The 17,710-nt window shown below is 36.2% G+C and overlaps 1 protein-coding gene across 2 annotated transcripts in view; it reads left to right on the plus strand.

Annotated features, from left to right (window-relative positions):
• The window catches only part of OTOG (otogelin), a 2,079,396-nt gene that overhangs the window by 695,727 nt on the left and 1,365,959 nt on the right, over positions 1-17,710 (plus strand). For both annotated transcript variants that reach the window (XM_044082876.1, XM_044082877.1), the window contains exon 23: positions 4,940-5,093. In XM_044082876.1, coding sequence (XP_043938811.1) covers positions 4,940-5,093 — 154 coding nt within the window. The remainder of the gene's footprint in view (positions 1-4,939; positions 5,094-17,710) is intronic.

Below are 17,710 nucleotides of genomic sequence, written 5' to 3' on the forward strand. Positions count from 1 at the left end.
CAGACTGCCAACCAGTCATGAGTGGATTCCCACAGGGTTCGGTCCTGGGTCCTCTCCTGTTTGGTATCTACTTCTCTGAAGTCCAAGCCAACACGGAGGGACTCTGGCTTACAAAGTTCACAGACAATTGCAAGTTGGGAGCTATTATTAACTCCTAAGTGATGTTGACATCCTACAGAAAGGCCTCACTGAGACCAATTACTGGTGACAGAACCATGGCCTTAAGCTCAATGCCAAAAAATGTGTAGTCATCCCCTTTGGGAAAAACCCAGTTCCCATGAATTACCACATTAATGGTAGTCCATTGAACACAGAAGGTGTTATAAGAGATCTGGAAACACAGGTTGAGAGCAACCTCTCTTTTGACCACCATGTTGCCACTGTGGTCAGAAAGTTCTTCTGTGTGGCACATCTCACTACTAAGGGTTTTGCATCCAGGAAGAAAGAGGTCATTGTCTCTGTCTGCTCTTCCCTCATTAGGCCAATCATCGAGTACAATACCCCATCTGGCATGTAGCTCACTAGACACCAGCAACAACTGGAGAGGCCGCAAAAGTATCTCACAAAGACTAGGCCTTAAACACTTGTCGTATATGGACAGACTCAAAAAACTCCAACTATTCTCTGTCTCATATCGCCTACTTAGAGGTGATCTCTGCTTGACTTACAAAGCCATGTCTGACCCAGCTCTGTTAGAAATGCTACATCTAAAGAAATCCCAATCCCTCCGTACCACATGCTCAGGAGACCTCAACTTCATTACCACAATCAACAGAACATGCTGGAGGGACAGGTTCATAACACAGAGACTGCCCATGCTCTGGAATTGACTTCCCATACATGTCAAACAGAGCATCTCACTGTTCCTCTTCAAGAGAAATCTTGATGAGTGGATGGGAAATAGAAAATTCACCCCGGGGATCACTCCAGTGGCTCTTATTGACAGAGGCACTGGATACTAAGTTTGGTTGGCACGATGGCATGGTAATCCTATGGGCTAGACTTGTAAAGGCTCCAGGGCCATTAGCCTAGTACACACCTGTGAAGCTATGAACCTATGAATATGCTATAAACATGTAGGAGAATCACACAGCTAAAAAAATGCACACATCTTTCTTGATCACAGTACATGTGCATGAGGCAGACTAGGCCTCAGAATGGAATAAGGCTGACAATGCATTACATTGTTGTCATAATTCAAAACTGGTTGCACTGTATTGCCTCATTAGCAAACTCTTCACATCATGAGCCCCTCAATAGCATGACAGGAGGTGCAGTTACCATATTACAAGAAAACTGACTACAGAAACATTCATTTCTGAAACCGCTGCAAACTGCAGTATAAAGAATTACAGGAAAATCTACATCAAACAGGACTACTGGCAACGTGTACCACATTGCAGGGACAACTCCGCAGTCTATCACTGCCACATACAGCTGTCACACTGTCTTGACTGATGTGTGCTAACACAACAGTAGTGATCCTGGCAGGGATATGATACATAGTGTGTGTTTTGGGGTGCACACACAATTAGGGGTCAGGGAACAACCAGAAACTCTGAAAGCTGACAAATTTTATTTGTAACAACTCAGTTCTAAAACTTAATTGAAACAGATGAATAACCATTCTAACAGCAGAAAAAATAGAACAGTAGCTGCCCATGTTAAAGAATATCATTGGAGTGCAGATAGAATGTTAGATTTGTAGTACTTAGTAGTCTGTCTCCAAGAGAACGTGATAAATGTACTATGCTAAATAGCTGAAAAATAAATTCATTTTAAAATATAATTCACTGTCCCCTCAGGGTTTAAATAATTTAGCTTGCATGCTGTGATCATAGGCTGTTGCTTGATGTTTAGCTACATTTTGTTGCTTCTGTTTCTTTAAATTTAAGAAGATTTATTTGATTGATTAGTTAATTTCGAACTCTAAGAAGATGTATAAAATGTTTTCTCTGCTGTTAGAATGGTTGTTCCTGTAAAGGCTTAGTGCCGAGATGCTAGGGATGACATTTTTTCCTGTCAGCTGAAGTTGTGAATGGGGTTGTGATTGACAGGTGTAAGTCCAAACAGCAAGGCAAAAGGAGCACATGCACAAAGACTGCTGTTCTCCTAAGCAAAGAATGTGCTGTAGGCATTGCAGTGAGACAGTGCCTGCACAAAACCCAGTCTGTCTGACTGTCACAGCACTTGTGTCACTGCATTCTATAATGCACAACTTAGCACAGGGGCCTGGACAGTCCTGTATGCACACATTGATTCATATGTGCATAGATGTACTGGAGCTATCATGGCAAAAAAAAAAAAAAAGACAACGTACTGAGAAGTTTACAGCTCAACAGAGAGTTGTTCTACTGCTGGACCTATGGACACATAGTAGCATGGAAAGTCAGGGACAAGGTGGGTCATAAAATTGTGCAGCAGTTAAATACTTTAGGTGACTGCAAGGCAATTGTGCTTCAGTGCATTGGATGGTGACTGACTACATGCAAGGAACAGGGAACATGAGATAACTCCTTCCAGGTGTGCCACCACAGCTGTCCCCACAACACACTGACAGAATCATTACAATGCTTTTAATGTGTTTTATTTATTTATTTTTAATACTGGTATACCCGATTCTAAGTCATTGTGAAATTATTTAAAACTATGGATCAGTTTAAAATAACGTGACTGCTTAAATAAGTAAAAATGAAACAATTCAAGGTGTAGCACAGATTCAGGTAATCAGTAGATGTTGCATGTATTTTAAGGCAAAACATCTAAATATTTTGTAGACAAAAGTGTGTAACGTTATTTGAAAAGGGAGCACAGCTTTACATTGATAAATTCCTTTCCATCTTCTCAAACATAGCAATAATGTTCACTACAAGGTTGCTGAAGATGTAAAAGTTTCCCCTTACCCTCAAGTTTGTTTATGAAATTAGTATATTTACATAGAGAACAATTCAGAAATGAAAGTACAGGGTCTTGCCATTAGACATGTTTCTAACATGTTCTGTTATGATTTTGTGTTTGTTTTATTTTTCTGTTTTTTTTTTTTTTTGAGTACAAATGTACTTAGTGGCTTAGATTCAGTGTATCAGGAATCAATGACTTCTGTATCAATATATAGCAATAGATCGATTTCAAATGATCAAACACTTCTTAAATACACGCAAAAACTGAACAATCTGTGTTTTGAATTAAGAATATATTGTATAAAGTGTATGATGATGAAAAGAACTGTAATTAGTTTGTGTGGAGTGCTAGCATGGTTTTGCACTAAGGTTTGCATTTGTCAGGAAGCCTAAATAGCAAAATGTTTGACTGTAGAGACAGTTGTATGACAACTTCATAGCAATGAATTTAATAATTACAAGGAACATTGACCAACTTATATTGAAATGTACAGAACTTGATTAGCTAACTAGTAACACACTATCTGGAGGAAGATGACTAACCAAGACAGATCAGAATAGTGATTGAATTGTTTCTAAAGGGAAAAATATTGATCATATTCATACTCGGGGCCAGAGTGTTTACCATGGAACGATGCCTTACACCATGGTGAAATCATGGTCAATCACACTGAACATAGCCGTGAAAATGATAAAAATGCTACAGCTTTTGACCCGGTATGGCTACAAATATGGAGTTCTGTGCACAGAAGATAGTCCTGATTTAAGTTTGAAGTGACAGTTGAGTTGATCTTTATTTAGAAAAAACTTACAAGTTCTACATAAATTAATACCTAGCAGTTACTTTTATCAAAAACTGATATAGTTAGCATATCCATACAATATACTATTTTTGAACCTGAAGTAACATTCACATGTGATTTGCTGATGTTGGTTTATAAATACACTGGCACAAAATGCAACAATTTAATCCTCAGATGGATAAATGTTACTCATAACAAATTAATATGAAATGTGAGTATTAAGCATTTCTGTACCACTCTTATCTATGCTGTTCTGTTTCCACAGGTTCAGATATTGAAAGGAATGAGTGTGTGCATGTACCTTTCTGTATATGAAGGACAGATACATATAAATGTATACTGGGTGGGTGTGCTTGTCTTCGAGATTTCTAGTATGTAAAGCAGCACTGAAACACAGCTGCATTCTCTATGTATTTATGGGAAAACAGCACCCATTAATATGAATAGCAGAGTGAGTGACAGCAGACTGCTATTAAGGGGTTAAAAGGACTGAGTGGCATTCTGACACCTTCACACATGAGTGCCATTTGAGGCTTCTGTTTGGTACCTGATGGTGTTTAGAAGATCTAAGCAGGTAGTATATTTCTACAGGGGTGAACAGGACTGCTTTAAGGTGAAGAGTCAGATGTGAATGCATGCTTGCAGGGGGGAAAAGACACACACACACACACACACACACACACACACACACACACACACACACACACACACACACACACACACACACACACACACACACACACACACACACACACACACACAAACAATTGCTGCCAGAATGGTGATATACTGACAAATCCTGTTCTTGTTTTTCTTATGACTAAGGGATATAAAATAATAAAAATAAATTATCCTTTTTTTATTGAAATCTGATGCTGGACACCATATATTTTTTAAAGTTTACGCTGCTGTCGACACCTAGGGCAAACACACAACAATTATCATAACCCATTAAACTTATCTACCACATGAAAATAAATGTTCACTGCAAGATAAAGGGTCAGGCAATATTATTGCTGCATGACGTCAGACAAAGCAAAAGTTGCTAAGAGTCCCTGAAACCAGATATTTTAAAGTTCTGTTTATTTCTTTCTCTAACATGGGTTACACTGGTCATATACATGGTGAATGCATTGCTGATCATGTGTGATGATTACTTTTTAGTACTGCTTCTTAATTTCCTGTTTTCAAACATGGCACATTTCTATAAAAAGATTTTTTTTCCCTCTGTATCAGATACAAGCTGCCCAGATGGTCAGATATATTTTAACTGCAGTGACCCTGCTGCAATTACTAAGACAGATATTGGACGGACTTGTGAGAACCAGCTTCTGAACTTGACCTTATCAGGACATGCTCCTTGTGTATCTGGTTGTGTCTGCCCTGAGGGGTAAGTGCAAAATGGTGTACATATATGTTTTCTTCATATGAAATGGTGGCTAAAAGTATCAGTCAAGGTTGTCTTTTAATTTTATTTTAACATTAATTTATTAGGTAAGATCTTCCTGGAACTGTATTATCATTCCTGAAGGATAGGCTCTGTGTAGTTATGCAGCAAAAACTGAACAAATTAAACAATATCAAAGTCTACCTTATGGTTTGCTGAATTATAGACAGATTACAAGGAAATGCTCTGATAAACTTCAGTGTTTTTTTTTTTGAAGATATATTCAAAAGGGCATGGTCTCCAAGTAGTATATGTAGGCTTATGTTCTTATGGAAGTTTGTTTGGACTTCAGCCATACAACTCAATACTAAATTTAAACCTCACAGCCTTCAAACTACTAATTGTATAGTGTATCACCATGATATGGCTTGTGGATGTCCCATGTTTGCTTGGTTACTTTGTTTTACTGGGACTTAGAAATGCTTGTGTGATTATTTCATGTTCTCTGATACATTGCCAATTGAATTCACTGTAGGTATTAAAATGTGCAGGTCAGTTTATTTTGTTAAAAGGTTTAAACATTTTTCGAAATGCTAAGGAAAGATTTAGTAAACAGTTGAGTTCATCATGTTTTGCACACTTTAGAGAAACAAAGATAGTTAAACAAATAATTTAACAAGAATCCCAGTGCATATGGGGTTACATACAGCAGCTCCATGCCTCTGTGCTTATTTCACAGCTACTTGAGTATTATTGCTTGCTGTTGTGTTTGTTGATTTCTATTTACATTTAGTGGCAATGTGTGTGTGGACTCAAGTTGCAGTGGATGTTGTGGTGTCACAGAGTCTGAGATCAGCACATCCATTTTATTTATTTATTTATTTTCAGTAATTGCTTTTTATCAGAATTGCAGTGAGAATATGTCAGTAAAGGGGGGAAAATTTCCTGATTAAAATATAATGCCATTAACTGGTAATTAATTGCATAATTTGAAGAATAATCTTTTTTTAAAACATAGCCAAAATTTAAACTTTTATTATAAACAAGATTTTACTATAGTATTAAAATTTGCTATTCTAAAAAAATGCACAAATAGTAAAATTTATTACAAAATTTAATTGGATGAATTGAAATATTCCATTCAAAGTTATAGGGGAAGACGCATCCAGCCTAATCTGCCATACTAATTCCCTGGACCCTTCTTCATTTATAATACAATTTTAACTTTTGACAATGTCTTTTTGATCACATTGTTAAAATTACACAATTAATTTCCAGTTAATGGTGCTATATTTTAATCAGGTTTATTGTTTAATTGAAATGGCTATAAATACTATGTTTGAATTAATAGTTTCATATTCTGATGAAGTCCTAAGGTACTGGATGAAAGTGCTTAATGTGTTTGCAAATAAATGTTTGGGAATTTATGGAAGTGTTGTTGAATTATCTGAGAACATGGATGTAGAAATGAGACTACATGAACCCACATACTTTTGTTCATGTGCATAAATATTGTGTATTAAGTCTGTCACTTGTTGCAGTTCTATTTGCCCATCGGTTATTGCAGAATGTGTAAGGGTATCCATATACCTTTCTATGTTTACCAGTCCCTGTTTTGGTCTTCTTAAAGGAGCAACATTTCCCTTTTTTTGGAGTGGTTGTAAAGTGTGACTATCAGTGACAACTATGGAAAAATTGTTCTCATTTTCTGTTTCTGTGTGCTCCATCCTTTCTGATTCAGTATTCGTCAGAACAGAATGACTCAATGAATTTATTTTAACTTTGCTACCACTCTTGCTAGAAGAATGAATTGCCTATTATGTTTACAGCTTTTTATTTTGTAATTCTTTCTCTAGAATGGACAACGTATTCAACAATAAGTTAAGCTGCACAGAAAAATCCTTAAGGGTCTGCAAAGTTAAACCTGATTTTTACTTTTTTATTAATGTCAATTTGTAGTCTATTTGCCATTTGTAAAACTCAAAAAATATTCACAAACAGTTGAAGCAGGTTGTTGTACCTGTGTTTAAATTTGATCTCCCATCTATACCGGTATCTTGCCTTACCAAAAGCAACAAATCATCTTTGCCTATCATCAAACCATTGATCAAACTACTTAAATCCATACCATAATTCAGCAGTGGTAAAATGAATCCACAAAGGAACCATAAGTGAAAAACTCAAGGCAGATCCAAAAACAGAAGCTCACAAATGCATTTCCCTGGTGTGTAAAGTGCTCAGAAATCAAACAAAGACAGGAGCAGTATCTAGCATAAAAGTTCAGTTTTTGGATTTGCCTTGAGTTTTCACTGCTCTGAAATCTGGAGAACAGTTTTCCTCAGTTGACACTGATAGTGACACTTTACAACTTTCCAGAAAAAAAGAAAAGGTCAGTATTGCCCCTTTAAGAAGACCAAAAGAGGGGGTCTTAAAAATGGACATCCTACACATTCTGCAAAAACTGATGGGCAAGCAGAATTGCAACAACTGCCAGACTTAATACATAATACTTATGCACATGAATTAACTACAAGATGTGACATGCTACCATTAAATGGCATTGGATCCTACTTGGAAATCTAAAAAAGACATAGAAAACTTTTTATGGTTAGCAGTAGATGAGGGTATTATTTAGAGAAAATGGATTTGATACTTATAGTAAACGAATCACAGAGTCAGATATCTTATATGCCAAGATCTATACAATTCTGTTAAAACCACCACAGGACAAATGGTGTTGGGAAAGGGTCACATACAGGCCCAATTTCTGAATTTCTTACACAGTACTTAAAACCACTTTTAGCTTGTATTAGATCCAGAATACAAGATACAATTGAATTTCTTAAACTTATGGAAGCTTTACAGATGGAAACATCTATATATATGTTTAGTATAGATGTTATTTTATCCTGTACCAACTTACCACACTGAGTAGGACTATTGGATCTAGCATTTTGGTTACAGAGAACTCAGTTATATAGTCCAGGTTTTAATGCATTTCTTTTATGCCTTACAGAACACATTTTCACTAAGACTGCATTTTATTTTGATAATAATTTTTTTTTTTTTTTTTGCAAATGGGTGCTTCATTTGTACCTATTTATGTCGATCTATTTATGCCATATATATCTATATATGGGTCTACTACAGATGCTCAAACTTTTAAAACATCAGCTTTTATATGGCCAAGACCATATAATCGATGTTTCAAAAGTTCAATCACCTGAAAAAAAAAATAAAACAAAACAAAAAATTCCTGAATTTTTTGCAGGGGGCCAAGCCACACCCCCTGCTATTTAAATATACTAACTCCAAGATCTCACTACAGTGAGGAAAAGGGAAATTTTCCCATTCCACTCTCTAAGGACATCTCTGTTCAGACCGTTCGAAGTTTTAAAACTTTGATCATATGGTCTTGGCCATATGAAAGTCGAAGTTTTAAAATTTCGATCATCTGTAGGGAACCAGAGAGAGAGAGAGAGAGAGAGAGAGAGGAACAATTTATTTATTATACACCTACACCTGTACCATTGAAGTGTGGTGCAGATATTTAGATGACTTTTGGCTGGTATGGACATCAACATTTATCTTTCTTCATGAATATGTGGATTATCTAAATAGTAATAAGTGGGGCATAACTTTAAGTTTTGAATGCCATCAGAACACTTTGGCGTTTTTAGATGTAAAGGGGACCAAACATTCAGATGGCAAAGTACAAACATCATCATTTAGGAAACCAGACCATAAAAACTCTTTGTTGCAGCTAAGAGTATGCACCCCCAACATTTTATAAGTAATGTTCCTTTTTTTGTACTTTGTACTTCCTTACAGTTATAATGATCATTATAGGAACAAATTCTTTTGTTACTTTTTCCCAAGATTTGACACAAAGATTTATAGAAAGGGGTTATAAGACTAGTTAAGGGAGCAAAAGAAAAAGCTGATCAGAAAGTTAAGAGTAAGTTAATGGAATTTACTGAAAAATCTAGTAAGCCTGAAACTACTATTGGATGTGTTAAAACAAGCACTACCATCTCTCATACATAAACATTGAAACATTCTTATGGTTGAGGAAGAACTGGCAGAAATTTTACCTTTCCATTGCAAATTTACATATAGAAAAGGAAAAGCTATTGGACAATGGTTTAATCATTATAAAAAGGCCATTAACTATGTGAAAGCTTCCAACCAGTTGAGTCTACAGGAAGAATCCTTAAAGGGCTGCTCACCATGTGAACGTTGTGTAACCTGTAATGTAGTCAGTAAAATAAAAACTTCTTCTGCTAACACATCCAAATTTTTATATATTCATACCTTGAATACACATCAAAGTGAATGGATGATTTATTTTACTACATGCACATATTAAGCTTGCTGTGTAGGGAAAACTTCTAGAAGTTTTAAAACAAGAATCTCTGAGCATCTTAGAGACATTACATGTAATGAACAAATGTGTCTAAGCATCCTACTGCTTCTTTAAGGTTTGCAGGGATAGACAAAATATCTGTAAAAAGTTCAACTAAATTAGTCTGGCAACAGAATTTGGACAAAAAGAAAAACAATGAATTATCATGTTGAGTGCTTTATTTATATTTGGTTTAAATGAACATTTTTAAAATCAAGTCTTTAAGGTTTATAAATTCCTTCGTAGCTGTATTTCTACTTATATATGTGTACATGTTGCATATACACAGTGGTGTCTTTTTATATTTATTTATATACTTTGCACTTTATTTTGTATGTACTGGTCACTGGCTGATGATGTCATCATTAGCAGATTATGTATGGCAGTGTTTTTGGCCTAATCAGATTAGATACTGATGAAGGCCTTGTGCTAAAACTGGTATGTCTGTGCATTGCATTTGAGTGCCCTGGTGAGTACTTTTGTGCTGACTAGTATTCTTGCCTTGGTTTGATTATTGAGTGCTTCACACACAGGGGAACTGCATTTGTGAACTTCTGGTTTTGGAGTTACCCTGAGAAGCCATTGCTGAAATCTATTGAAAAATGTTACTTCCATTGTTATGCTGTGTTGCTTTCTAAGGTTTTTATACTCATCAAATTGCTTGTGAAATATATTTAGAGAAGTAACTCGATAAGTCTTCAAATGCCTGAACATCCACAGAGGAGAGCATTTGACATTTAATTGTTTATGTTATATTTGGGCCTTAGAACAAAATTCAAGTTACCATTCAGAGAAGGGATGAACCCCAGTCTATTTTATACATAATCATACACTGATAAAATATAGCAATAATAAGGTAAGGAAAGCATTTGAAATGTGTTGTTAATAAAGTATTAATTGAATTGTGGACATTTGTGCTTTCATTTGTAGCCAGCCTTTGGTATGCTAACTCATTATAATTGAGTACCTCTGAAATTCAAATTAAGAGAAACTGATAAAGTGTTGTTTTTATTATTGATTGCATTTTTGCCAACATGCTCTGCTATTTTCTTTCTATGGTGATCAAAAGATTGGCTAGCATTAAAAAGAATACTGTAGTTAAGATTTGTGCTGCATTTGTCAATTCAGTAGTTAGCTGATTTGTTTCCACTGATTTCTGTTTTATCCAGCCACAGAAGTAGGTTGGGTAAGTAGGTCATTTTGCATTTTTCCCATCATATCATAAGAAGTGGGCAATATTTGCTTTGTGTATGTATCTGTCCATATAGTTGTTGTTGTGTGATGGTTTCTGAACAGCCTGCTGTACTTGGAAATGGTTACACAGATGTCACACACCACATCTTGTGCTTAAATAAAAACTGTGTTATGATATACAAGTTTTAAAGATGGAATACAAACTGAATAGCAGGCTGTAAGATTTCATTTGTATGAGATGAAAGTGTTGTGGGCATCATCTGATGGGGTGGGTTTATTGTTAATAACATATGGCATTGACTGCATGTATATAAATGTTAAAATGTTGATGCAGTCCATTGGAGTTTGCTTGGACAAATGTGAGATAGTTTAAGAGTTTAATATAATACTAGTGCACTTTCCTTTATTACATAAGCATGACACAAGGGAAGAATGTAACACCCATCAGTTTGCTGTTCGTCAGTAAGCACTGTTCATTAGTATGACATGAGGGTATGCACCCTGCAGATCCCAGTTTGTTGTATTGAACGTCATAACCTACTGGCTTTGTATGACAAATAATTAATAGTGCTATAAGTTTTGCAGTAATTAGTTTTGTTCCCTGACAGTGTTTGTTTTTTTGTTCTTAGCTGGGATGCCATCTGTGCCCATCCTGTACACCCCCTTTTGTTTCCATGGGGTTTTTGTTGATGCCTTTAGTTTTTGCTACTTCCCAAAGATGTGTCAATTGATGAATTGCAGATTGTCTTCATTCACAGTAGGTATGTGTGCATGGTGTGTGTTTGTGGGTTTTGAGTTGTACGTATATTCTGTGATGAAGTGACATTGAGTCCAGGATTATTTCTCTTTCTTAAGTGTGCTGCTTCTTGAGATTGGTTCTAAGTTATTACACTGAAGAGGCTAGCAGAGGGTTTCAACAAGTAAAAGAAGAAAAGAATAGATATATGAATATATTGTTAAATGTCAGATTCACATAATTTCCAGTGGTGAAATAACATGGGCATTATCATACGCATGTAAAAGAAGATCATTTTTAGAAGATCAAGAACTCAGAAATGGTGATTAAAGGGAAATTCTGACTTTTCCTTACCACTTCTGCTGTGCTGATGAATGTGCTGTATCCCCTGGGTGTACGTTTTTGACACTCTAATGCATTCTGCAGTATTATATACCTTTTCTGCAAAACACCTGGTATTGTGACAGCTATGTAATGTATACAGGTACTGTATGTTCACATATTGCATACATGACTTTATTTATTTATTTAGTTAGTATTTGTTTACTGGGAGAATGCTCCAGATGTATGTCTTTGGGATACTCATATCACTCACAGTATGCATTTGTCTGGATAAAGGTTACTTCTGTAGTGTAAATCACACACTTGCCTGTTGTGTACTTTGTGATTCATGAACAAAACAGCGAGTCTGCAACACTATGTGAAGCTAAAATTCACATATCTGAGATCTGTATTATCGGTAATAAGGATATATTTCTCAGGACCTTCCTTCAGAAGCTTCCTATTAATCTGCTCTTCAGTGTTATAAAATAAATATTTGATTATAGGTTAGGTCAATAGTGATTACCCCTGCAAGGAGGCCTTTGTCTGTGTAAGGAGGATTTATTTTTCAGAAACTAGTTGTTTGTGAGACAACAGTTTGCAAGTTGTTTGTGAGACAGCAGTCTGCATTGTTGACTAGAATCAGTTAGTTGGGTATAGATTAATTATCCAAGTATCTCACCTAAGGTGGATAAGATGAAGACTGGTTGGAAACGTGAAGTGTTTAGAAGGAATAGAGTGCTTAGGTAAGGGATTGACAAAAGCTGATTTTCAAATAATTGGCATAATGTTTTATGTGAGGCATAGAGTAGGGTTGTTTGAAAGTCTCTACTATGGCATATAAGCCAGAGGTCCATAATGTCTATACCTGATGGTGTAAATAGTGGAATTTGTTCATGGAACGTGTGTCTGTGTGTGTGTGTGTGGGGGGGGGTTCCTTAATTAATTTGAAGTAGGTAGGGAGGAAAAGATGACTGAGTTATTGCATTGTGTGTGGAGTGAGAGTCATTGTGTTATGTGATTGGAAGAATAGTGATTTTTTTTAAGGACGTCTACAAGGGTAAAGGGGGAAAGGAGGTATTTGCTGACTAGTGTGTGTTTCACTCAGTTAAATGATTAACTTCTTTTCAGAAAAAGGTTTGATAAATTAATTATTAAACATTGTTTAGTCCTAAAGAAGTTGGCTTTGTGTCATCGGACTAATAGTTTAGGAAGTTGACATAACATGTGTTTGTTGTGGGGTTCTGTTGCTGTGCATGTCAGGCGTTATCTCTAAGTCATAGGAGGGGGTCTATATCATATATTCGAAAATCCAAGATGTCGAACACCATATGTTCAAACTTGGAATTTTGAATGTTGAAAACATCGAATGCTCAGAATAGCGAATTTTTTCCCAGGGAAAAAATTTGCTGTTCCGAGAAACATACACGCAACACAAGCACACCAAAATAAATAAACCACACACATACAGTTAACAAAACCCAACCCCACACTAAACCACACATACATTACTAACTATCCACTTACCTTAACCCAAACCCTAACCCTAAGGTCTGTAACTCTCGTACCACAGTGGAGGAAATAGCGAAGCCACGGAATGGCCCACTGAAATCTTGCCCTAGGTAAGATTTCGATGTTCTAGGGCTTCATTATTTCCAACATTCGATGGTTTGGGTTCGACATTTTTGACATTCTGTGTTTTCTTTGTTCGGAATTTTGATATAGACCCATAGGAGGCCCTTGAGCCCATGTTTTAAGCAGGCATTATTGCTGATTTTGTAGACCTCAGTAATTAATAAAAAGAATGTGGCTTGTCTGTTTTTGAGTACATTGGTAAGAGATTCAGCTGCATAGCTGTGGTCTATTAACAGTTGACAATGATAGGTGTCTGTTGATGTTAGCTTGAGATTTGTTTCTGGAGTATTTATACTTAGGGGAATTTTAAGTGCTAGGATTTGTGTGTGAAAACCTATTGGGCAGAGATAACTAAAAGATGTAGGATGCATGGTAAATGGAGATACAACAGATCACTTGTGATTACTACATCAAGAACTGAGTGTTTTGAAGCTATCATGTTGTGTTGTGTAGACTGGGTTGGATAAGGTTGAGGTTGTGAGTGTTATGAGGATATCATGTCATGTTGTGTAGACTGGTTGGATAAAGTTGAGGTCAATGAGAAATCTAGAGATGTAATTTTGTATTTGGCCCAGAAAATGTAAATTGAAGTTACCTAGGTTAAAGAAATTATGTTTTGGGACATATGTCACTATATCATTCAGAAGTGTTTGGAATTTTTGTAAGGAGGAAGGCAGTGGTAGGCAAGCAATTGCAATGTTGTGTATGTGTTTGTGGTATTATTTTTAAGCAGAATCCAGTTTGGGTTGGAGTCAGCTGTGGTGTTAGCTTGTGTTACTAAGTCTATATTTAGGCTGAGTTTGTAGAGCAGTCAGCTCCCACCCCATTTTTTGATTACCAGTGTTGCTTCAAGATAGTAGTCATGGCCTAGAAAGAAATGATTGAGTTGTTGGATTTATGCTAGGATTCGATAGTTATCATAATGTCTTGGTTGTGTTGTTCTATGAAGATACTCAATTTTTATAACACGGTCAACCAAGAATGAATAAATAAATACATAAATGCATACATAAATAAATAATGCTCTGAGCATTGTTAAGGGAGATGGAAAGTTGATGTGAGTTGCTTTATTTGAGGTGGTGGAGTCCATGGTTGGGATATTTTTTTTGTGTGTTTAGGATCTGTTTGTGAGTGATTTGTAGTAGATATTGATAGGTGATGTAAGGAGGGATTATTTTGTGTGATGTTTTGCCCATTTAGATGTTTGTTAGTGAGATGAAGTAGTAGTACATAAAAGGAGTGCATAGAAAAATAGTTTTTTTTTGTTAGAGGGTTTAACAGCCAGAGGAGTGAGTGTTTCAGGCTTTAATGCATTGAAAAGAGGAGAAAAGACCTTTACAAATTTACTGTCCATTCTTTGATGATTGTCTAGTTAGCTTTAGAGAGAGTATGGCAGTGTTATTCTGTGATGACGAATCTATATTGAGCCAACAGTTTTTTTTTTTTTTTTTTTTTTTTTTGGAGTCTGAGGTTGTAATGGAGATGCCATATTCCTGCTGGGATGATGAACTCAAATCTGAACTTGACACAAAAAAAAAAAAAAAAAAAAAAAAAGAAACACCACAAACACAGAATACTCTATAGACATAAAGGTTTGCTAAATACACCTACTAAGACAATACTGGGCACCATATACCTTTTATCCTCACTCTTATAATATGCCCCAATCCTTATCAATCTCCAGTCCTCATTACAAGGTAAACAAGAAAACTGCTACTTTAAAATTGCTAAGTTTGCAGCTAGTTCTGAATAGAATTCCTACATTCTGTATCACTCTCCAGTCACTTTAATGGTTTGAATTTCCCCATCATCTGACTTTCCAACAACTTATAACTACCCACAGTCTAATACATAAACCAGCGACCAGTCCTATCCTTAGCACTATCCTTCACAGCTATCACCCTAACAGACCACTGTGATCAGAGGATAAACATCTCCTCATGATTCATACACTTAACAAATCTTATTACAAAAGCCTCTACTCATACTCCATAGCTAAAAACTGGAATTCTTTACCTCTTACTGCAAGGTCTACCTCTAGCCTACATAACTCTAAACACAGACTTAGGGAACACGTATCCAAAATGTGGCTCTGTTTGTGTACTAATCCAGGCTAAACATTTTAAGGTTCTTGTCTCCCGACCTACTTTTCTTCCTTGCCAACCTTTTAACTTTGCTTATTTACTGTAACATTAGCTATCCTAAATCGTAGCATTTACCTGCTGAATCCATTCAAGATTAGACTGTCTTACCTGTTGTTTTTTCTCTCTTACTACCATTGTCAATCTTTTATCTTCTTTTACACTCACCTTGACGAAGAATCACATTCTTCACTTAGACCTTGCCATGCCCTCTTATCACTATCTTTTCACCACGACCTATCTATCAAACAAATATCTTTTTTTAACCCTCCTTCACAACTGTAAATACCGACTTGGTCACAATACTCATTTAGAATGCATTTTATTTCCTAAAATATTGTAGTCTGCAACTTAACAGTTTTTAAAATTCCTCCAAATTCTTGTTTATTTATATGTAATTTGCTGAATTCTGGAACTTTTCTCCCCAGACCTCTACTGAAAATAGGTACTTTTTAGCCCAGTTAGATTTTCCTGGCAAATAAATAAACAATGGTGTGTGCAAATGTCAAGCTTCTCACTGATGAAACTAAGACTGCTTGGATAACATGTGGAAGAGCACTAGGCTCCATGAAACACTGGCAGGAGTTATGTCTTGATCAGCTGTGTCAAACATTTTGCTGACAGCTGTCCTCACATAGACTTGAGGCTGAGGGCAGAGTCTCTTGGAAAGTAGCTGGTATGTATCATTTTATTCTGTATAGGAGAGTTTCTCAGAGGTCTGATGTATCTACCACTTCAATACAGAATTTTAAGGTAATTGATGTTAATCAAGTACATTCAGGAACCTTCATTTGGCAATTACTTGTCTGGGTCATGAACTAGTTTATGCTGCCAAAGATATTAGCACATGCAGTATCACTTGGTTACTGCTGGTTAACCTCAGGTCTGTTTGCAGACTTTTTTATTACTGCACTTTTAAACATTTGTTGCTGTGATACCTACAGCCCAATGGACAGCATACACTGTCACCTGGTCATTAGCATGACTTTGACTTTAGTATGCAAGAACAGGTAACCAATATACAGGCTTACCTTTTGTAAGATGAAAGTTTTAGATACAGCCTTGGCATCCAGCATATGCCAGTGAGGTAGAAAGACGGAAACACATTTAAAATTGGGCAGAAAGAAGTGCATGTTCATAGGTATATGAATGTACTACCATATTTGCATCTTCAGGCATCCATCAAAGTGAGGGGATAGCACACAGACAGCTAAGAGAGACAGATAGATAGACAGATACATGGATAGAGTGATAGATAGATAGATAGATAGATAGATAGATAGATAGATAGATAGATAGAGAGGTAGATGTACAGGTAGATAGATCAACAGATAGATAAATGGATAGATAGATAAATGGATAGATAGATAGATAGATAGATAGATAGATAGATAGATAGATAGATAGATAGATAAAACATCTTACTCTGTGATGAAGTGTGGTACCTTTCAGCTCCCACCATTTTTGAGAAAAAAGGCAGTATAGATAACTTTCAGATAGCAAAGAGGGGCACCAAAACTTATTAAAACAGAGCCATTGTCTTTACTGGCAATAAGTGATAATCTGACCACAGTTCTGTTAGTCACCATAAGAACCTAACAAGAAGGATAACATCAGAGTGCATTTACTGTGAAATATGACATAAAATGTCATGTGAGCTAAATACATACATGCTTTCTCTTTAGTCAGTGAGTTTGCAGTGGCAAAGGCACTAGATGAACATGAATTCATATATGTACCGGGAAAAAATATATATATAGATACATATACATACATGGGTTCACTATGAAATTTAAAATTCCAAAATCTCGAGTTTCAGAATATCGAACTCAGAATCTCGAGATCTTGGAATCTCGAAATTGTGAACCCCCCCAAAATACCACCCAACACACTAAAACATGTGTATGCAGGGGGCAACCTTGAGACTGAGGGCAGATTCTGCAAGCCCCTCCTGCACCCCCCACACCCCACCGCAACTTAAATATACCAACTCCGAGATTGCACTACAGTGAGGACAAGGGAAATCTCCTGGTCCATGCAGTTTGCCGATCTCCGTTCAGGATTTCGAAGTTTTTAAACTTCGAACATATGATCTTTGATTATATGAAATTCGAAGAGTTGAACTTTGAAATTCTGAAGGGAACCCAACCACACACACATATATGCATATATGCATATATATATATAT

The sequence above is a fragment of the Protopterus annectens genome, chromosome 9.part0, assembly GCF_019279795.1.
Source record: "Protopterus annectens isolate FY-2018-M chromosome 9.part0, PAN1.0, whole genome shotgun sequence".
In the NCBI taxonomy this organism is placed as follows: Eukaryota; Metazoa; Chordata; order Ceratodontiformes; family Protopteridae; genus Protopterus; species Protopterus annectens.